General features: G+C 41.2%; 1 protein-coding gene across 1 annotated transcript in view; it reads right to left on the bottom strand.

The window, feature by feature from the left end:
• EMCN (endomucin) overlaps positions 1 to 20,106 on the bottom strand; it is a 108,096-nt gene that overhangs the window by 35,356 nt on the left and 52,634 nt on the right. Inside the window, exons 8-9 of the mRNA XM_032763041.2 lie at positions 20,006 to 20,059; positions 7,576 to 7,644 (exon numbers count right to left, since the gene is read on the bottom strand). Coding sequence (XP_032618932.2) covers positions 7,576 to 7,644; positions 20,006 to 20,059 — 123 coding nt within the window. The remainder of the gene's footprint in view (positions 1 to 7,575; positions 7,645 to 20,005; positions 20,060 to 20,106) is intronic.

Raw genomic sequence — 20,106 nt, 5'->3', positions numbered from 1 at the left:
AAAAACAACCCCCCCCCCCCGCGATCGTGATCATGATCTGCGACAATTCAGCGGGAGGTCCTTCGCTCCAAGCGGGAGTGAGGGACCCTCCAATGAATTGCCACCAAATACCTGAAAGTGCCGCCCCGCTCCGGAGTTGCCACCTCAAGCGCCTGCTTGATAAGCTGGTGCCTGGAACCGGCCCTGGTCACTTTTGCCCATGTGCTGGCCCTCTGCATAATGGTGAATTACTCCAAGTGTAATCCTGAACAGTTCACTCATCCTCTGGTGTCCTACACTGCCCTTCTATAAAATGCAGATATTACTTACCATACAAGCATACTTACCATACCTAATGTCTGAAACACTACATAAGTGCTATTGGTTATAAACATTAGTATTACTAGCCAGAATATGCTCACTAAAACACAGAATGACTGCTGCTGTGTGTTTGTCTCTACACCACAAATGTAGTAAGAAGGAATCATATGGGAAGAGTGGGGTCAAAATGAACACACAGATCTACTTACATATTACCTGTCCCCAAACCCTACTTTAAAAGAACATTACTAAAGTTACAAAGTCAAGCACACAGGAGTCAGGAAATGCAACCTTAATTTGGCCTTCTTGTACATACGCAGTTTTTTTGTGTCATTTCATAGGTTTTTAAAAAAGCAAATTGAAAAAAAGAGAAATCCCATCACGTGGCCTTATATTGACACCCACAGGGTTCAGCAGCAGGGTTGAAACCTTGAGATCCATCACAAAGATCTCTGCTGCATGCTGTCTGGGCACCAGGCTCTATCTATTTAGCTTAACACAGAGATGGTTAAGGGATGACTTGATTACAGTCTGGTAAGTATTTACCTGGGAAACAAATATTTAACAATGGGCTCTTCAGTTTACCAGAGAAAGGTATAACGATCTAATGGCTGGAAGTTGAAAGTAGACAAATTCAGCCTGGAAGATGTATTTTAAAAAAAAAAGAGCTTAATTAACCATTGGAACAACTTATCAAGGGTCGTGGTGGATTCTCCATCACTGGTAATTTTTAAATCGAGATGTTTTTCTAAGAGACACACTCTTGGAATTATTGTGGAGGAAGTTCTTTGATCTGTGCTATGTTGGAGGTCAGACTAGATAATCACAATGGTCCCTTCTGGCTTTGGAATCTATGAATAATGCACACTGCTGTTCTGACAGATCTCTGTTCACTTTAAAGACAGACAGTGAAGGGCATTAGAGGACTCTGAAACTATTTAAAGGGATACTACCCACTTTAGCAGCCCATCTTAGCCAGGGATTACAAAAATCACCTAACTCATGACCATTATTATGAAGTATTTTTTCCAGATGTGATCTGCATTCTACCAAAATAGAAAAGAGAAAATAGAGAATAGTGAAGAGAAGGGAAAAAAAAAAAAAAGAACTGGCATCTGGGATCCCTACCCTCTCTCTTTTCCTTCCATCTCCAGTCAAACAACTGGCCTGTTTGTTCTGGAGGTGGCTCATCAGTGATATATAACCCACATGTTCAAGGTGACCAACACAGTAGATGTTTTCAGTTTGTATTCTCTAAATATCCAGCCAACAGACAGGTGTTTGGAGGGGTCATACACAGCTGTTTTACAGAAAGAGAGATGGGAAGAAAGGCAGGAGTAAGATACTGCAGTTGTTCTGTCTGTTCCTAGTCAACCTCATCCCTTGGGGCTGTAAGTTAGAGGGGCAGATGCTCTGTATAAATAATCTGGGAAGACATCCAGATTCATCATTGAAAAGTGAAGTGTACAACATTGGCTGCGCTCAATCCTTGTTGGGTGGTGAGCAAAACAATTTTTTATGGCACAACTGACCACAGTTTGGTTTGAAAATACCTGACTCAATCAATTCAGAGATGGTTAGAAGATTGACAGATGGTGAAAGAGATCAATAACTAACCTCCTTCCATTGTATTCTCAAAGGTCCTCTAACTAAATAGCCTCAATAGCCTGTAGTTTACTATTACAATTTTGGAGGGTAGCCACATGAAACTGATATACAAGCAAAACAAATGCTTAAAATACAAACCTGGCAGATTTCTCAGAGGGGATTATTGCAATATAAATCAGAGTAGAACAGACAGTCTTATAAATTCCTCATTGGACTGACCATACTTTTCTGTCCAGATCTATAATTATGTAAAACAAAACTTTTTTTTGCTACATTTGACATATCCCAATCTCCTCAATTGATTGTCACATGCATCTTGTTGCTCAGAAGTTGCAGCCACTGCAGTAGCATTAAGATAAAGACTCTGATAAGAGTTTCTATATAGTAGTTTGCTTGTGTACATGAAGGATCAAACCCTTGTGGCCTCACCCACATGAGTTGTCCTGTTGGTTTTAGGGAGATTACTCCTGTGATTTAAGTGAGTGGGATTTGGTCTGATCTGCACAATGAAGATACTCATAGTTGTAGGGGGTCAATTCATTTGACTGTATCTTAAATCAGCCTGTAGTAGGAATCACTTAATCCTAACACCCTGCTTGGTGGATCTACACTCATATTGCCTTAACCTACAGAGTCCATGAGTCCTTCAGGAACCATCTCATGCATCCTTTGTTGTTTAAATCAAAAAATAAAATGGCACACTATCTGGTATTGATCATATTCAACTGGATTCTAATCCACCCCATAAATATCCTTCATCTGCTTAAAAACAGAAGACTGATTAGCAGTATGTGCTCATTTGCTCAGCTGGAGGCATCTCAGAATGTACCATTTGTCTATTAGTATGTATATTATGAGGAAGGGTTAAAGTAAGGTGAATGTGTGTGCGAGTTGGGGGCAAGAGTGGAGCTTGCTCTCTTTTGCTAAAAGCCATGGGGAGCTCCACTTCCTCTTGCTGGCTTGGGTAAGCAGAACTATCACAGAGCCCTCATACTCCTAGGTTGGCTGTTTCAATCTACTTTAATCACTGCATTACAGTATTATTGGTCTCTGATATTCCTTGAAGTTCTTATATAGGCTCCCCCACTCATTTCAGCTGCTTTCCAGCTCTCTCAGATATGCCTGAGCCACTGCCTACGCTTTCCGGGAGAGCTAGCTGGAAGCTGTGAAGAAAATGTAGTTTCTGCAAAAATACTTTCAATGGGAAAATTTCAAGTTTGCGAAAATTTGTTCCATTTCCTGTTGGGAAAAATCAAAAACAACAAATATTTTGTTTCAAGTTGAGTAAAGCTAAATCAAACTATTTTGGTTGGTCAAACAAAATCTTGATATTTTATTTTGGATCAATTTGATATTATGTTTGTCCACCTGAACTGCCCATTCTCCTGGGCTGGACTACATTGCCCATGATGCACTGCAGTTTCCCATACATTTGATCTGCAACAATACATTATGGGAGATGTAGTCCAACCAAAGAGTCTGGCCCCTATTGGAGAATAGGGGCCTGAAGCCTTATATCACTGGAAATGGAGATCCGCAGCTTCTCAATGAGATACATGGCATTTGTTTTAGCTCTACAGGGGCACTAGATAATGAACTGTAAATTCATATGATTGTTAAAGCTATTTAACGGTTTCTGTTTAGTCTTTGATCTCTGAACAATTGGATTCATGGTAACTTTATAGGAGGAGAACTACAAAAACAACCAATAACATTTGTAAAAAAACTCTAAAACCTACACACAGTGTATGATGAGACATTGTATGAAGATTTTACTGGTACTTGTTCACTGGTGGCTTTGCTGCTCATGAGTATGCTCAGGGAGGGTGTATTGCCTCTTCGAGACTAAAGGAGTCCCCAGAGCCATATCTCACTGAGGTGATTCTTCTGCAAACAGAAGCAAGGGACAAAAGTGTGATTGGAAAAGTAATTCCAAGGTGGCTACTAACTTTAGGTAGGGCCCAATAAAGGACTCTTAAATGTGGAAGGGGCAAGTCGCCCTTCTCTCTCAGCCAGACAGCTGGAATCCTGGGAAAGGTAGTCCTCAGGCTGATGGGGGTCATGGGGCTTCACAGCAGAGTAGCAAAGCAAAGTTTTCTGTGTTTACAAAAACCAAAAACAGAATAAAACTTTCCTCGCAAACTTTATTATAGAACATAATTGTATAAATAATTTAATACACCCCAACATCTATCAATCCATTGTTTCAATTTCATTTCAACACGTAGAATTTACCTGTGTTGCTTAAAAAAAAATCAAATACCCTTAATTTAAAAATGGTGATTTATTTGTATTGCATTATATCAAAATTGAAGACTACATATGGGGCATGACATATTTGCCAAAGGCTGTCAAGCGAACCAGTATATCAGAATAATTTCCAACAGTGTATGTGCCTTGTGGCTTTTGTCCCAAACCCACTGAAATTAATGAAGACTCCCAGGGATTTCAATGGACCTTGGATAAGGTCCTTTAAAAATGACCAAAAACATCCTTGCTAAAAGGCTGATGCTTATACATTTTCTTTAGCAACTAAGTAAATATTTCATTGTATAGAAACATTGGACAAGATGAAGTACTGTGTTTACACTCCAGTTTTATACCTGTGTATAGCAGAGTCACACTGGATTAAGACAGGAATAATGCAGTGGTGAATGAAGTTCATCATGTTTAATCTAATCACATCAAAGTGCTACAATGGGCCCATAACTTAGTTTCATGCTCAGCTGACGCATCTCTCTCAACAGATATACTTTATAGGGCTCCAACCAGAGAATAAGCCATTTGTGGGAGATCTCAAAGGTGTTAGCTACTCTTTTTATCAGCTGCTCAAAGGATAGGACTTTCCCATCTCCAACGAAAGAAAATAAGTGGTGGCTTTTGCATCTTACTCTGCAGTAGGTACTATGGAAAGCAAGCAGCAGTGATCTCCAAAGCTACAGCTAAACAGCTTTTAGCAGATCAGTTCATAGCATCCATGTATGTGGTGATCCATCTGCTTTGAACAGCTGCTGAGATCTGGAACATATGCATCTGTGTTAAGCTGAAGCTCACATCAGTTGTTATATTTCTATTAGTCAATGGAGCCTAGGGCTCTTTCTTACGCTATTCTTGGAGAATCTAGTCTGAGTTAGAACCATTTTCTGCTGGAAGTGTATAAGGCTAGGTAATAGTGTCTGCTTGCTTCTAAGAGAGCTGATTTTGAACTGTGCTGACAGCTGCTACAGACAGCAATCTGGATTGATCTTGGACTCTTGTATGATTTTTTTCTTCATTAAACTTTGGTGTTAAAGTTTGTGGGCCAAATTTTCCTCTTAATTTACATGCAAGCAAAACCATCATCTTTAGTGGATTTGTACAGGGTATAAATGATAGCAAAATTTGGACCAGTAGGCATTAAAAGAAACCCAAATAGGTAGTTTGTGATTCCTCGACAGACAGTAGAGGTAAACCAGACAGAAACATTGGACTCACCAGATCATAACAAACCACTTTCCATCTAGTCTGTCATCTACTTTCAGCCATGGCCAGTACCTAATGATTCAAAGATGAAACCTCCACACCAGCCAGTTGTACCAAGTGGCTCATGTGCTGTTGCGGTTACAGTGACATGGAGTCCACTTGCCCATTTAGCTAAGGGTGGCTCCAGGGCCCACACCCAGTTGTAATCCCACAGGGATCACATGTTCCAAGAGTCACCTCACTACTGGCAGCAACCCCCAGGTCTAAGTACTCTACTCATATTTAGCTGCTATGAGAACAGATTGTTCTGGGTAACATGTGTATTCCACAGTGGAGGATCAGTGAGAGAACATAATCTTCATTTATCTTTTTCAATACAATTTATTCAGCGTGGGCGAAATTCATTCCTGTACAGAGGGATGGCCAAGGTACTGTTATGAACTGGGTAAAACAGAGTTAAAAGCTCCTTGAGACTGGGCATGAACACACTTTTCAATCACCAATACTGTCAGGATAAGTTAAATTACAAGCCCCCCCACCCAAGACAAAAGTGGTTCTTCATGCTACCCAAGAGTTTTGGGCAGAGGTGTTTTGCTGAGCATTGTCTGGATAAGTGTGTGTGTGTGTTGGGTCAGGGGAAAGGGGAAAGGCAGAACACGCAGAAACACAGAGGATAGAGAGAGACATACACACACACTCAGGGGCAGACCACAAAAGTCACTGTAGGTGCAGCTGAAAGCACAGCATGGGACCCTGGAAAAAAACCTAGGGGGAGGTTATTTGGGTCAGGAGTGCTGCCAGAAAAGAAGCTTGGGCCTGTAAGCAATAGAAACTATTTCTTGTTACTTTGATTCCTACTGCATTCAGAGACACAGGACTTGGTACATTCTTGGTAAATAAAACTGCATCAAAGAAATACCTGAGGGCATGTATACATTTAAAACACTGCAGCTGCGCTGCTGTAGTGCTTCAGCATTGACAGTACTTATGCTGATGGGACGGGTATTTGCATTGGCGTAGGTAATCCCCCTCTCCGAGAGGTGGTAGCTAGGACAACGGAAGAATTCTTCTGTTGACCTAGCACTGTCTACACCAGGGGTTAGGTCATCTAGCTACATTTTTCAGGGGAAAGATGTAGCTATGCCAATGTAAGTTCCTAATGTAGATCAGGCCTAATGTATCACCAATTTTAACTCTGAACTGGAACGACCTATTAGACGCTGAGTTTTTGGCTAGCTGCTCAGGTCAGAGGTAGGGATGTAAAATATCAAATGGTTAAACTGTTATCTGGTATTAGTCTAACCATTAACCCACCCTAATTGTTAAACCCTGGCGTGCCGGTTGGAGCGGCCTCAGCCCTTTAATCGGTTAGCTAGTTAAATGATATAATTTTTATCTTTTAAACAGTTAAATATTGTTTAAATAGCTACATCCCTAGTCAGAAGGGGTACTTATGCCTTACTTAAAACCTGATGTAAAGCCCATTGCAGTTATTTAGAAAGAATCCCATTAACTTCAGTGGGCTTTGGATCAGACCCTTAAGCCTATACTGAAGGCTGAAGTGGGCACAGGCCCTCTACGCTGCACCCAATGTGAGCCTAAAGAGGCAACCAAATGAGGAGATTCTCTTAATTCAATCTGTAATTTCCTTTACAGTTAAATCTCAACAGCTGATTTGGGGCCTGCAGTAGTATCTAAGCCTCGTGTCTAATACACAGTATTTGGATCTCCTAAGTAGATGGAGCAGTTCTTGTGCCAATCCTCTAAAGAGGCTGACTCATTCAGATATAGCCAGTGCTTATAAATGCAAGAGCTGCATTGAGCCTGCTAGAGATTTGGATTTTGATAAAACCCATAACTCAGATCTATAAGAGACTTAATTTGATGTAGGAAGTAGAAGGAGACAGTGTAAATCTGAGTTCTATGCTTATTACAATGCCAGTGTTCTGTAATAAAATCCCCTCTTGGGCACTCAGCAATCCAGATCTGCCCTTCCCACTGACACATCACTGCAGTAATTCATCATGTGCTTATTCCGCCAGCTGCAGAAAAGATTTCTGCATGCTTAACAGGAGGAGGCTGAATTCACAGCAAAGCATCACAGCAGAGAAAGCAGGTTGCTGCTGTAAAACAGAGTCACATCATTGTTTAATGGGTCTGTTGTCAACAGTTGATTATAAAAAAGCTTTTAAAGGGATGCCTTACCAGCCGTCATCAAAGTGGAGTCTGATGCTGCCGTCACAGAACTCCCTGGCAGTGATTCAGTTTTCCCTGCTGATATTTTGGTAGGATAAATGACAGTATGTTAACCACTGTTCTCAACACATATTTGTCAAAGGAATAATCAGCAGGAAAGCACGGGGGAAAACTGGAGCTGTTCTGTAAATCTGCTGTCTGAGCATCAGGTTTTGCCTACTACTTGTGTCCAATAGCCCTTCATTTCTTTTAATTAACTGAAATTTTACATATATCCTCTCTTGATCTCAGGGTGAGTTACCACTTATCTTATATACAATCCACATACATTTCAGTTTTTCCATATAGTACACTTAATTTCCCTCCCCGCAGGCTGCTAGCTAACTGGTTTTGATATTAGAACCACATCAAATAAGCCAAAAATGATTGTGAAGTGCAGAGAACATCAAAACCAAAATTATCTGTGTGTAAAAAATTATGTATAGTCAACCAACTTAGCAATTCATAGACACACTTCAAAAATTGAGGCTACTTTGGCTAAGCATCTTTCAGGCCAAAAGAAAGTGTGCATTTCCAATCAAAATCTTTCTATTTCCCATAAGAGATTTTAAGTGGAAAACAAAGTGATTTCTGTGGAGCTTATACCTTACACATACACACACATAGAGGACCAAATTTTAAAAGAGGATTCACTCAGGTCTGTAATTTTGCACCTATAGTCAATAGCACATGCAGCTGATTGCAGATGTGAATAAAACCCAGCTCTTATCAGCACAACTCAAAAGCACATTATAAAGTCAGCCAGCATCATTATTCCCATTTAACAGATGGGGACTCTGAGGCAGAGAGCAAGGAAGTGACTTTTCAAAGATTACCCAGCAGGCCAATCGCAGAACAAGGTCTCCCGAGTTCCAGTCCAGTGCTCTATCCACTAGGGCATAGCGCAACATCAAAATCCTCAGGAACAGGAAAGCCCAACCCCCATTCCAATGAATGGTAAATCATTGTTCAAATAATCAAGGCAGCTTTGAAAACCTCGCAGTAAATGTCTACTTGATTGTGCTCCTGGTAGTCAGAGGTCTAAATTATATTAATTATAGAATTCTAATATTTATATACACACTTGATTGTGTCTGCTCTTTTGCATCTGTAATTCACTACAAACAAATATACCAGACACATAAAGCGGGTGAGGTAATATATTTTATTGGACCAACTTTTGCTGGTCAGAGAGACGAGCTCCGGATCTTACGCACAGCTCTTATTTGGGAGTGTGGACTGCAGGGCAGATACAGTAGTTTTTTGATTTAGTAAAAGCTACTGGGGTTGTCCTCAAATACTAACAGAAGACAAAGGAGAGTGGCCTAATATATCAATAAACAGAGGCAGAGGGAAAGAGTGCCTGTGGAGGGGAAGAAATATGGTAGACTGAGAAAAGAGGCTATTTCATTCTTTCACAAAGCACACAGACTTTGTGAGGGCTTTTCCAAATCTACAATGAAAGGTGACAGCAGCAACAGAAATAGTAGCAGAGATGAGGAAAGCTGTCAAATCTCTGCTGTGTGGATGGGATCATCTTCAGAAGCTTTTACCAGGGGTTGGCATGGGGAAAGTGATTTCCCCAGTTAAAAAGCAATATATATGTTCTTTTGCAGAAAGTCCTCATTTTTAATATTGATCCAGCCTATTGGTTTTTTTAAATTTCATTAGGCAATCTTGAATTATTGTCATTTGTCCTCTAAGAGGCACTGAAGATGGGTAGTGGGAGGTAATGAAGAGTAGCTGAAAAAGAAAGGCAGTGGCCAATATTCTAATAGACTAGTCTCCGTTTTATGGGCAAAATTCTGGTCTGTCTTTTGTACTTTCACAGAGGGAAACGAGGACACAGGAAACTCCCCTCCCCTATCCCTCCAGTGTTCAAATAAAGATGGTGGAATGCAGGTAATGAAGCCACAATCACCTTTCGTGAAAAATTATGAGGTCTCAAAATATGTTTTCATTCTGCATCAGAACAAGAGTGACTCACCCCAGAATAGCCAATTGAACGTTTGGGATGCAGGAAACCTAGGTTCAAATTCCTTCTGTTAATCAGGCAGAATAGTGACTTTAAACTGAGTCTCCCACCCCAATCCCAGGTAAGTGATCCATCAGTCTTGCTATTCTGCTGTATTGCTTTCATCAGAAATTCCATCCTGGCCTTGAGAAACTTTCCCAACAATATTTGTGTCAAAACGGTTACATTTCTGCAAAACATTCTGGCTTTGATGAAACTGCATTTTGGGATGGAAAAAAAAATTGTTGATTTTTTTAAAAATCCAACGCTACCCTTGCCTTCCAGAGACAGCTAGATACTGTTTTATTAATTTGCAAATGCAGTTGGAGCGCGCGATGGATGGAAGAAATCTTGCTGTGTTTCTTCTGCCCCTAGAGTGGACATGCAAGAAAGGCCACCCTTCATGTTGTTTTCAGTCAGAACCTTAACAGTGAATGAAAATTGAAATGACCTTACTTTGATTATGGGGCTAAATCCCACAGTGCTTAATCAAAGCTCCCACTGATTTAAAGAGAGTAAAGGTTGGGTAAGGACTGCAGATGTAATCAGGGAACATTTGCCTCTTTGGTAGTAGTCTATAAATGGGAATTAGTTGGTTAAATTGAACATTTTAGTTTCTTGCTCCAAGTGTTAGGGCTTTATAAGTAAGAAGATCACATAATAAGCACCACCCATTAAGTTGCAGACAGGATGAGGGTGTGTTGGGTAGATAAGGAAAATCATATCAGTTGAAATAGTCCTGAATTAAAATGTCAGCACCCATTTCAATTCAAATTCCCACAAATTTTGAGGCCCTATATCCTTGGGCCTTTTCCAGCTCAAGACCATCTCTATATATTAATGTATGTTTTGTTTCTGGAATACACCACTCACCAGACTTCCCCCACTTTCTTTCTTCCTTATTGCTTCAAAATATTAAAGAGGTTTCCAAGCCTAGTCTACTCCAGGATGTCAATACTGACCACCACCGGGAACTAAGCTGCACAGATAGAAATGCTTTTCCTCATCAGCATTTCCTCACATGCCAGGAGCCCTACCTGTTGGAATGTTTTAGTTTCAGATGGCTGTGCTGCACTGAAACTCTTGAGTCAGGAACTTCTATCAAATCGAAAAGAGCCATATTAGTGATTTTTGCTTAGGGCTTTTGACACTTTCTCCCACACTTCAACAGCTTCTGCATTGGGGATGTTTTAGCCTGTTGTTCACCCATGCTTTCTGCAATAACAGCTCCTGAATGGCTGGTCAAAATATAGTGGAGAAGGATGATCAAACACATTAGACTGTTCAATACAAAGGCAGAGCCTGAATTTTGATGCATACAGACTCTGAAGGTGCAACTGACAAGTAAAAAAGAGGACTAATTTTCAGGCCCAAAGGGTGGGGACTGAGAGTAATATTGTTACTATTGTTAACATTGTTAAAATTGTCACTCTTCCCTAGCCTAAATTATCCTATGCTCACTTTGAAGCAGTTAAATCCGTTACATTATAGAACACAGATTTAAGGAAAGAAAAAGAAGCCTTGATGACTTATACCATTTAAAACTAGACTCAACAACGTTTTAGAGAATATGCTGGGAAGCCATTACGCACTATTAGGGTGCTGGACTACACGACCAAATAAATATTTCCATCTTTAAATTCTATGCTAACTTAAAAAAGGAATATTTTAAAGGCCCCAATTCAGTGAAGCACTTAAGCAAGCGATATGGTGAAGTCCTTTTCTATTTGGTAAAGCATCTAAGCATATGTAAAAAGTGCATCCTTCAGTGTTTTGCTGAAACGGGCCAAAGTATTACTCTAGCTTTGAAAAGTAATGGTGAAAATGGCACTTTCTTACTCAATAGATCTGCTCTAAGTCCAGGGCTGGCTCCACGGGACCAGCGGACTCTCCGCAGGCAAGCCACCGAAGGCAGCCTGCCTGCCATCCTTGGGGCGGCAAAATGCCTAGAGCCGCCCCTATCCAAGTCACATCTATTTACTTTAGGGACAAAAGTTTGTACTGAATTTAACTCCCTTTTCAGTCAACACAGCTGAGGGAGAGGCAGCTGGATTCTACTCCTGCTTGTTTGTAGCAGGGTTAGCTCTGCAGCACCCTGCCTCCATTTTCCTCTCAAAGCTCCTTAATAAATGATCTGTTTTGAGCCAGTACTAGAAATGTGTAAAATCTGGGCTTTATTGTTTAAATATGGGAATGCTATTCTGGGACCACTCTGATCACTTTATATGGTCATGTCTTGATTATCCACTCTCTTTTAAAAAACAGACAAACCAAAGACCTTATCATCCCACCTCCTCAAATTACAAGGTTGTTCAAATCCAGTGCATTGGCTCAAAGCCATCTCTCTCATAAAAATAAAACACTTTAGTGTCTGAGCCACTGGAGAAGGACTTCATTATGGAGAGGTTTACTGTGGAATGAAGTATCTGAGAAGTAAACTTAATAGCTAAGAGAACACTTCCTCTCAAATCCCTAATTTTACCACCATAACTACATTGTTTGTGCTCTCTACTGTTCCACACTATTGTTTAGAAATGCAGCCTCCAATGGGTCCAGAAGTTGATCAGCAAAAGTTATTGCTTATCACTACTAGTTTTGTCACTTGCTTCTGTTATTGATGATGGTGATGTAGTGACCTTTGTTGGTGGTTGTGAAGAGCTGGTCTGGGAAACTGGTTCCCAGGTAACATTTGAAACAACTGAAAGAAAGAACATTCAAGTTCTCTTTATTTTACCTATTCCCCACCCCCTGTAAACACATGTAGCTTCTCTATCACATATCTCTAGGCCCACTTGCATTAATATCTTTTTTAAAACACCATCATTCATCTAAATTGACAACATCAGCAATACTGAAAGAACTCCCCTCTCCATACAGAAAACCAGTAAACCAGAATACACCCACACGCTCCCTAATAACTTACTCCACTAAGGAAAAGCCTATCTAAATACATGGGGTAAAATCCTAGCTCCACGGAAGACAATGACAAAACTACCATTGATTTCAAAGGGGGCTGGATTTCACCCATTAACTTGGCAGCACATGAGGGCTGCTTGCCAAGACTGCCCCTGTGACATTTGGGGGTTTATCTGGGATTTCCCACTCTGGTGTAGGCAAAGAACTGGAGAGAGAAGATGATGAGAAGGAGTGGCAGATTGGGCAATATGGAGACATTCCTGTGCCGGGTAGCTGAGCAACAAATGGAGTTAAAGAAACCCCTTCAGGTGTTTCAGATGACCCAGTGCACTGAGAGATAATCCTTGTTTTCCTGGCCAACAGAACAACAAAGCCTACAGCAATTTATTGCAGGCTAATTACAGGTGCAGCAACAGCTCCTAGAGAAGCTGTTGAGTCCCTCAGTAGGGAGTGATATCTAAGTGATAGACACAGGCTTGGGCAAAATGGGTCCAGTGAATGATCCCAATGGCTTTTTGTTTATGTTTGAGAAAGTGGCTTTGGGAGCAGGCTGGGAAAAGATGGTAGGGAGCTTCCGATTAGCTCCATATCTCTCAGGAGAAGCTCAAGCTGCCTACATGGTGCTGAACAAGCTGCGGATTAGGATACCATAAAGGCAGCCATTTTAGATCATATGAGTCTGTTGGCAGGATGAAAGAGGCAAAGGTTTCAAGCAGCAAGCTGCATTGCACAAAAGTTATTAGACTGGACCAGCTGTTGCAGAGTCTCCCCTGAGGTCACCAGGGTTTGATGCAGGGGCACCAATCTGCTACTTTAGAAGCTGCCATTAAATTCACTGTGGAGTTCATGGAGGCTGTTGTCCCTAGTAAAACAAACTGTCCATGTAAAGGGCATGACCCACAGAGGAAAAGTGGGGAACAACCAACTACAAGAGAGGGGGAGGAAGGAAACCCTGCCCACAAACTGTCAAATTGTTTGTTACCAGTGTTGGGGCTCAAGACATCTGAAGAGGGACTGCCTCTACATGGACTGTAATCTTGCTGAATTCTGTGAGTGGATGGAATCTTTGGGAAGCAGTCAAAACAAACGCATACCGGCTCCATGAGAGTTGGCAGTGGGGAGCAATGAGGGACAAGGCCTTATAGATTCTGACACAGGGTGCTCATTGGTTAGGAGAGATGGGAGGAAGCCCTACTGGATGAAGCTGGGGGAAAGACTGAAACTAACGTGCATTGATGGGGAAGGGAAAGTCTGTCCAGTAGCCAGGTTGTCTCTGGAGATTTGGGGAACATTTTGGTGGAAGCAGGGGCAGATAGTCAGGACATGTTCCAAACCTGTGTTAACTGCAAAACATTTGAGCCCTTTTCCTTTGAGGAAGAAGAGAGATGCCCAGAGAAGCAAATGGCTAGAGAGGGAAGGACTGGAGCAGGTGAGACAACAAGAAAGAGGCCAAGAAACCAAAGGAAGAAATAGGACAGACTAGACAAGAGACAAGCTAAGAACCAGATTCCTGGGGGAGAACCCCAAGATAAAGGGGTATGAAAAGGGGGAAGAAGTAGAAGCAGATAAGTTAGATGAAGATGGCGAAAGGCAAGGCAAAAAGGTTGAGGACCGAAGAGATCCAGAAGCAAGGGCAACAGCTTATTGACATCCAGGGCAAGGTGGGTAATATTGTAGATGGGGAGACTTCAAAAGTGGGCAAAAAGTCTGATGCAAAAGGTTGCCCATGGTATGAAGAGAGATGGGCAGACACTGAGAGGAAGAGGCTGCCCCTCCATCAGAATGTACCTTTTACAGACGGAAAATGGAGAGGGTGTCTACAAAGATTTTAGAGAGCCAGATTAAAGAAATCTTGCACATGGGAGGGGACAGCAGCCCCTAGAGGAAAGAAAGGGCCCAGGGAGGAAACATTTTTTTAAAGGGGGGAGAGGAGAGGTAAATGACAGAATGGGAGTAACCTATGACTGGGCTCACATGGGCCAAATTGGGAGACTGGACTGGATGATTAACCAGTTAAAGGGATTCAGGTCATCGGCTGGGGCTGTTAACTGGGAGAGAGGGAGGCTGGAAGAAGGGCGAAGAAGTTCAGGATCTCAGAGAGGTGAGACCTCTTATTCCCCCACCCTGTGCCATCTGGGTATGTTGAAGCTTGAAAAAAGCCTTAAGGTGATGAGACACGAAGCTGCATAAGACATAAATAAAGTACACTGTGGCGAATTTACATAAGTGTGTGTGAGGACTGCCTGCAAAGGGAAATCCAGGGTGAGGAGCCCACCCTGAGACACTTACATTAATTTTATACTTAATGTAACACTGCAGGATTCATTGCAGCTGTTCGTGATCAGAATCAGGCCCTTGATGTTTACTGAAGGGAAAGACTTTCAGTTGGCAAGGGAAAGGCATATTGCAGACTGTAACTTTGCCAATGTAACTCAACTCCAGCTAGCTACAATACCACCTGTTATTTCAACCTTAGGTCTCTCTGGAGCACAGACTGCCAACTGTACTGGATTTTATGATCTGAGAAATTTTCCTCATAGGGGGTCCAATCCTGAAGTACTTCGGCAAAATTTCAATGAGAATGCATCTCATTGATAGTTTTCCTGACTAGGGACTGAATGGAGACTTCGGGAGTGGACCCTGATTTGGAAAGACTCCAAGAAAGAAGGAAAAAGGATATATGTTAAAATAGGTTAAAATGAAAAGCAGTATGTTTCTGGGGGGTGGGGAAGGGGTGGGAAGGGGGGAGTTCTGCTCTCACTGACATTGGTGTAAATCAAAAGTAACTATTTGCTTCAGTGGAGATATGACTTTTTATTTACATTGGTGAGAGAGCAGAATTAGACCCAGTGTTTGCACCCATGTTAATAGATAAGACATCATCTGGAGGACTGATTAATATTTATTCTTTGGAGATTCTGGGATTGCTTACCCTATGGAAAAACAAAACAAAACCAACTTTGGAATTAAAAATAGCTCTGGTCACAGGGGTAGTAGGATCAGATGAGCAAGTCAAGTGTCCTTTGTCCTATTTGAAATCCACAGGACTGATTGACAGGATACTCAATCTGGCAACATAAATAGTCCGAGCTAATTAGTAAAATGAACTCAGTAGGTTGCAGCAGTCAGTCTGACTACTGACCAGTAATGTAGGATGTCTTCTGCAGGCTGAATTTTTCTGAGAGGAGGGGGGAAAGTTTAGTGAAAATGTTCAGCCGTTTCCAAGAACAAGCCTAGGGAAATAGTTTTGTTGTTTTGCTCATGTTAAAAAATTCTGATAATCTTTTCTTTAATCAGCTGTAGCACCCTTAATCTTTGGAGCAAGGACTAGAAATTTGGCAGGAAATGGCTGTTTTCTCAAGGATGTGCCTTTTTCCATCCTCATGAAAATTCACCAAAACTTGGCCTTTGAAAAAAATCACAGTTCATACATGCTTAACAGAGACTTCTTCAGATTTAGCAGCTAAAATCTCTGAAGATTCCATCCTCACCAGATACTCTATCCCCTCACAACTTCTAAGGATGACAGACTTTGTTTTTTCAGTTTGCTTTTTTTTAAAACCTGAGAAATTGCATTCAAAAACCTTACGTTAAAAGAACATTGTTAGGATCGCAAAGTTAAGCCCTGAAAAGTTAGGAAATGCCAAAATTAAGGTTGCCAATACAACCTTAATTCATCCCTCCTTGTGCATATGCATTATGACATAGTCTTTAACTGCATGATCACACAGTATTTTTTCCACAGAACTCCTGTGTTATTTAGTGCATATGCTGGACTTGTGCTAGGGACAAATCAGAGTTGTGTAGTGAAGGAAACTGTTGTCCGGGGAACCCCTGCGCATCCATCCTGTGCAACAAACAAGGCAGGAATCCAGTGGAGAAAACAGTATGCAGTCATGTAATTAAAGACTATATTATAATGCATATGCACAATTAAGGTTGCACAGGCAGCTCGGTGGAGTTCAGCACAATTTTCTACTGACATTTATATTCCAAAACCAAAAAACATCTTCTTTAAATGCATGCTCAAGTTTGTGGTGTAGAGAATCTCTCTCATTGTCTCATATGCACAGCAGGTGATAGAGACCGCTGAATCCCAGGCAAAGTGAAAACATTGAGACATTTGTACTACTGCTTATGCTAATGGTTGAATCACTGGAAACTGAAAAGTAATATAAAGGATTGTGTTAGTGCAGACAATTTTCAGGTCTGTTTGGTGCTAAAATATGAAAGTTAATAACGTGCATACAAAACATTTGTAACATTTAGGATCCTAATGCTTTCCCTTATGTTTCCAAAGATGTGCAGGCTTTAGCTATACCACTCTGGCCTGGTCTATGCTGGGAGTGGGGGGTCGATCTAAGATACGCAACTTCAACTACAAGAATAGCATAGCTGAAGTTGACATATCTTAGATCAACTTAGAATCACTTACTTCACATCCTCGCGGCGTGGGATTGACTGCAGCCGCTCCCCTGCTTCCACCTTTCACCGTGGAGGAGTTCTGGTGTCGATGGCAGAATGGTTGAGGATCAATTCATAGCGTCTACACTAGATGTGATAAATCGATCCTCGACAGATCGATCACTACCCGCTGAGTAGTACAAGGCCTGATACTATTCAACATTTTCATGAATGATCCGAAAGCAGATATATCATCACAGCTGATAGAATTTGTGGATGACACAAAGATTGGTGGTATGATGGGGCCAGGGTAAGCATACAGAGCTATTTGATCACTTGATAAACTGGGTCCATTTGGATAAAATGCATTTTAATATACCCAATTGAAAAGTTATTCACCTAATAACAAGCAATAGAGGCCAAGTCTACAGAATGGGGGTCTGTATACTAGAAAGCAATAACTCAGAAAAGGATTTATGTATTGGTCACAGTAGTCAAGCAACTCCACATGAGCTCCCAAGGCGATGCCATGGTAAAAAGGGCTAATGAGATCCTTGGATGTATAAAAAGGGGAGTAGTAAGTAGGGAAGTTATATTACTTCTTAATACAGCATTGGTGAGACCAAATCTCGAATAGCATATATAGTTCTGGTGTCCACATTGTAAAAAAGATATTAAAAAATTGGAAAGTGTGCATTACAAAGCCACAGAAATGGATTGAGTGCTGGAGAAAATGCCTTAAAGTGAGAGATTTAAAGAGCTTATTAAAAAGAATGTTGTTGGGGTGACTTGATTATAGTGTGTAAACACCTTCACAGGAAGAAAATACCAGGTACTAAAGGGTTCTTTAATCTAGCAGAGAAAGGGATAAAGAGAACTAAAGGCTGGAAAGAATAGTAAATATGGCAGGCGACCAGCCTGGCTTAACAGTGAAATCCTTCCTGATCTTAAATGCAACAAAAGACTTTACAGAAGTGGGAAGATGGAAATGCACATGGAGGAGTATAAAATATTGTCAGGCATGCTGAGTGAAATGATGGAAGCAAATCACACTTGGAATTGCAGCTAGCAACGATTTAAGAGTAACAAGAAGGGTTTCTTCGGGTATGTTAGCACAGAAGGTCAAGGAAAGCGGGCCCATTACTGAATGAGGGAGGCAACCTAGTGGCAGAGGATGTGGAAAAAGCTAATGTAAGCGTTGTTTTTTTTTTTTTTTTTTTTGCCTCTGCCTTCACAAACAAGGTCAGCTACCAGTACTACTGCACTGGGGGAGCACAGTATAGGGAGGAGGTGACCACACCTCTGTGGAGAAAGAAGTGGTTCAGGACTATTTAGAAAAGCTGATGAGCACGAAGTGCATGGGGCCAGAAGCACTGCATCCAAGGGTGCTAAGGAGTTGGCAGATTTGATTACCACTGGCCATTATTTGAAAACTGCGGGCGATTGGGAGGCGGAGGTCCCGATGCGGAAAAGGCTAATGTAGTGCCCATCTTTTAAAAGGGAAGGAGGACGATCTGGGCAACGCGCAGTCACGCTCACTCCCAGTCCTCGGAAAATCATGAGGCAGGTCATCTCAAGAATCAATTCTGAAGCACTTAGAAGGAGAAGAATGAGTGAAACTAGACTGTCAGCATGGAGTTCACCAGCGGCAAAGCTCATCGCCAACTATTGCCTTCTATTGATGAGATAACTGGCTCGTGGAGAGGGAAAGGCCCTGTGAGACTTAGCAAAGCTTATTTAATAGCTGCCCACAGTATTCTTGCCAAGCAAGTTAAAATATGAACCGTAAGTCTGAAGAAGCTGGCTAAGATGTAGTTCAATGTAGTGATCACTGATCCATGTCTAGTTGCTGGCGTATAAGTGAGTGCCACAAGGTCGGTCTAAGCGGCATAGTATTGTACAATATCGTCATTAATGAACGGAGTGGGATGTTCACTGCAGCAAGCTTTGCAGATACACAAACAGGAGGTGTAGGATACTCTGGAGCGTATGCATAAGGATACAGAGGACACTAGTCAAATTAGGGACTGGCCAAATCTGATGATGTTCCAAATCAGAACAAGTCGCAGATCTTGCATTGATGGAAGTATTTCTGATATGACACGTTCAGACAGCATGTTGTAGAAAGAATCTAGAGGTACCTGACAATGGAAACTGGTAGTTGAATCAACCGTTGGTCCCTTGATCAAGAAGGTAACAGTCATTCTGTGTATAATAGGCCATGCAGCATTCAAGGGACATGATGTCGCCCCTCTCATTTGGCCTTCGCGTGGCCTAACTCATACCTCAGTGATCCACGTTTGTACCCATAACTAGAGTATTGTGGTTTGGAGGTTATTCAGAGGGCAACAAGATTAAGGTGACATCATAGACTTAATGAGAGGGTGAATGGGATATTAGGGTGATTACGCGAAGCGAATCGGGAATTTTACAGCTCGTTTTTAATACTGAAAGAATGTTGGAGTAGTCCAAGGGAAGGATTCTGACTTCTCAGTGGAATGTCAAACGGATATAATTCTTACGGTATTACAATTGACTGTAATTAATCACAAGGCTATCGATATTAAAAGGAAAACAAAGTTTCTTCTTCACTAGATGCGTTGTTTGCATACGCCTAGAAGAGTTGCTTCCAATACATGATTAGTGGTTGGATCTCCTTACGCTTAGTGATTTGAAGTTCTTGACAAAGCCTGCTTAGGAATAGTTGAGGATTTCATGCTTGCGCCAGAGTGGTATATCTTTCGTCCTTCCAACCTGATTTCTATGATGCTCTTACTATAGCTAAGCAGAAAATTCAATGAGATATGAAGATCTATTTTTACAGTGAAGCTAAATCATTGGAGCTCAAAGGATGTATCTTCTTTCAGATCAAGATGGATGTCTTTCGATAATATACTTTACAAACCACAGTATTCGGACTTATACAATAGGAGTGAATAACACAATGCTGTTTCATCGAGTCGAAATAAAGATGAGCGTCCTTTTGCTTAAACTTAGAATTATCTAACCCATAGATTAATGTGTTTTAAACATTATAAATAAGATTATAAAAGGATGTAGTCTTACCTGCAGTTGACTGAATACTCTTGGATGGTGTAGTCATAGATGAATTTTCTTCTGCTGATATTTTGATAAAAGAAAAACTGTTAGTCAGTTAACCACTATTC

This window comes from Chelonoidis abingdonii, chromosome 5 (assembly GCF_003597395.2).
Source record: "Chelonoidis abingdonii isolate Lonesome George chromosome 5, CheloAbing_2.0, whole genome shotgun sequence".
Taxonomy (NCBI): domain Eukaryota; kingdom Metazoa; phylum Chordata; order Testudines; family Testudinidae; genus Chelonoidis; species Chelonoidis abingdonii.
This window is presented reverse-complemented; position numbering and strand designations above follow the sequence as displayed.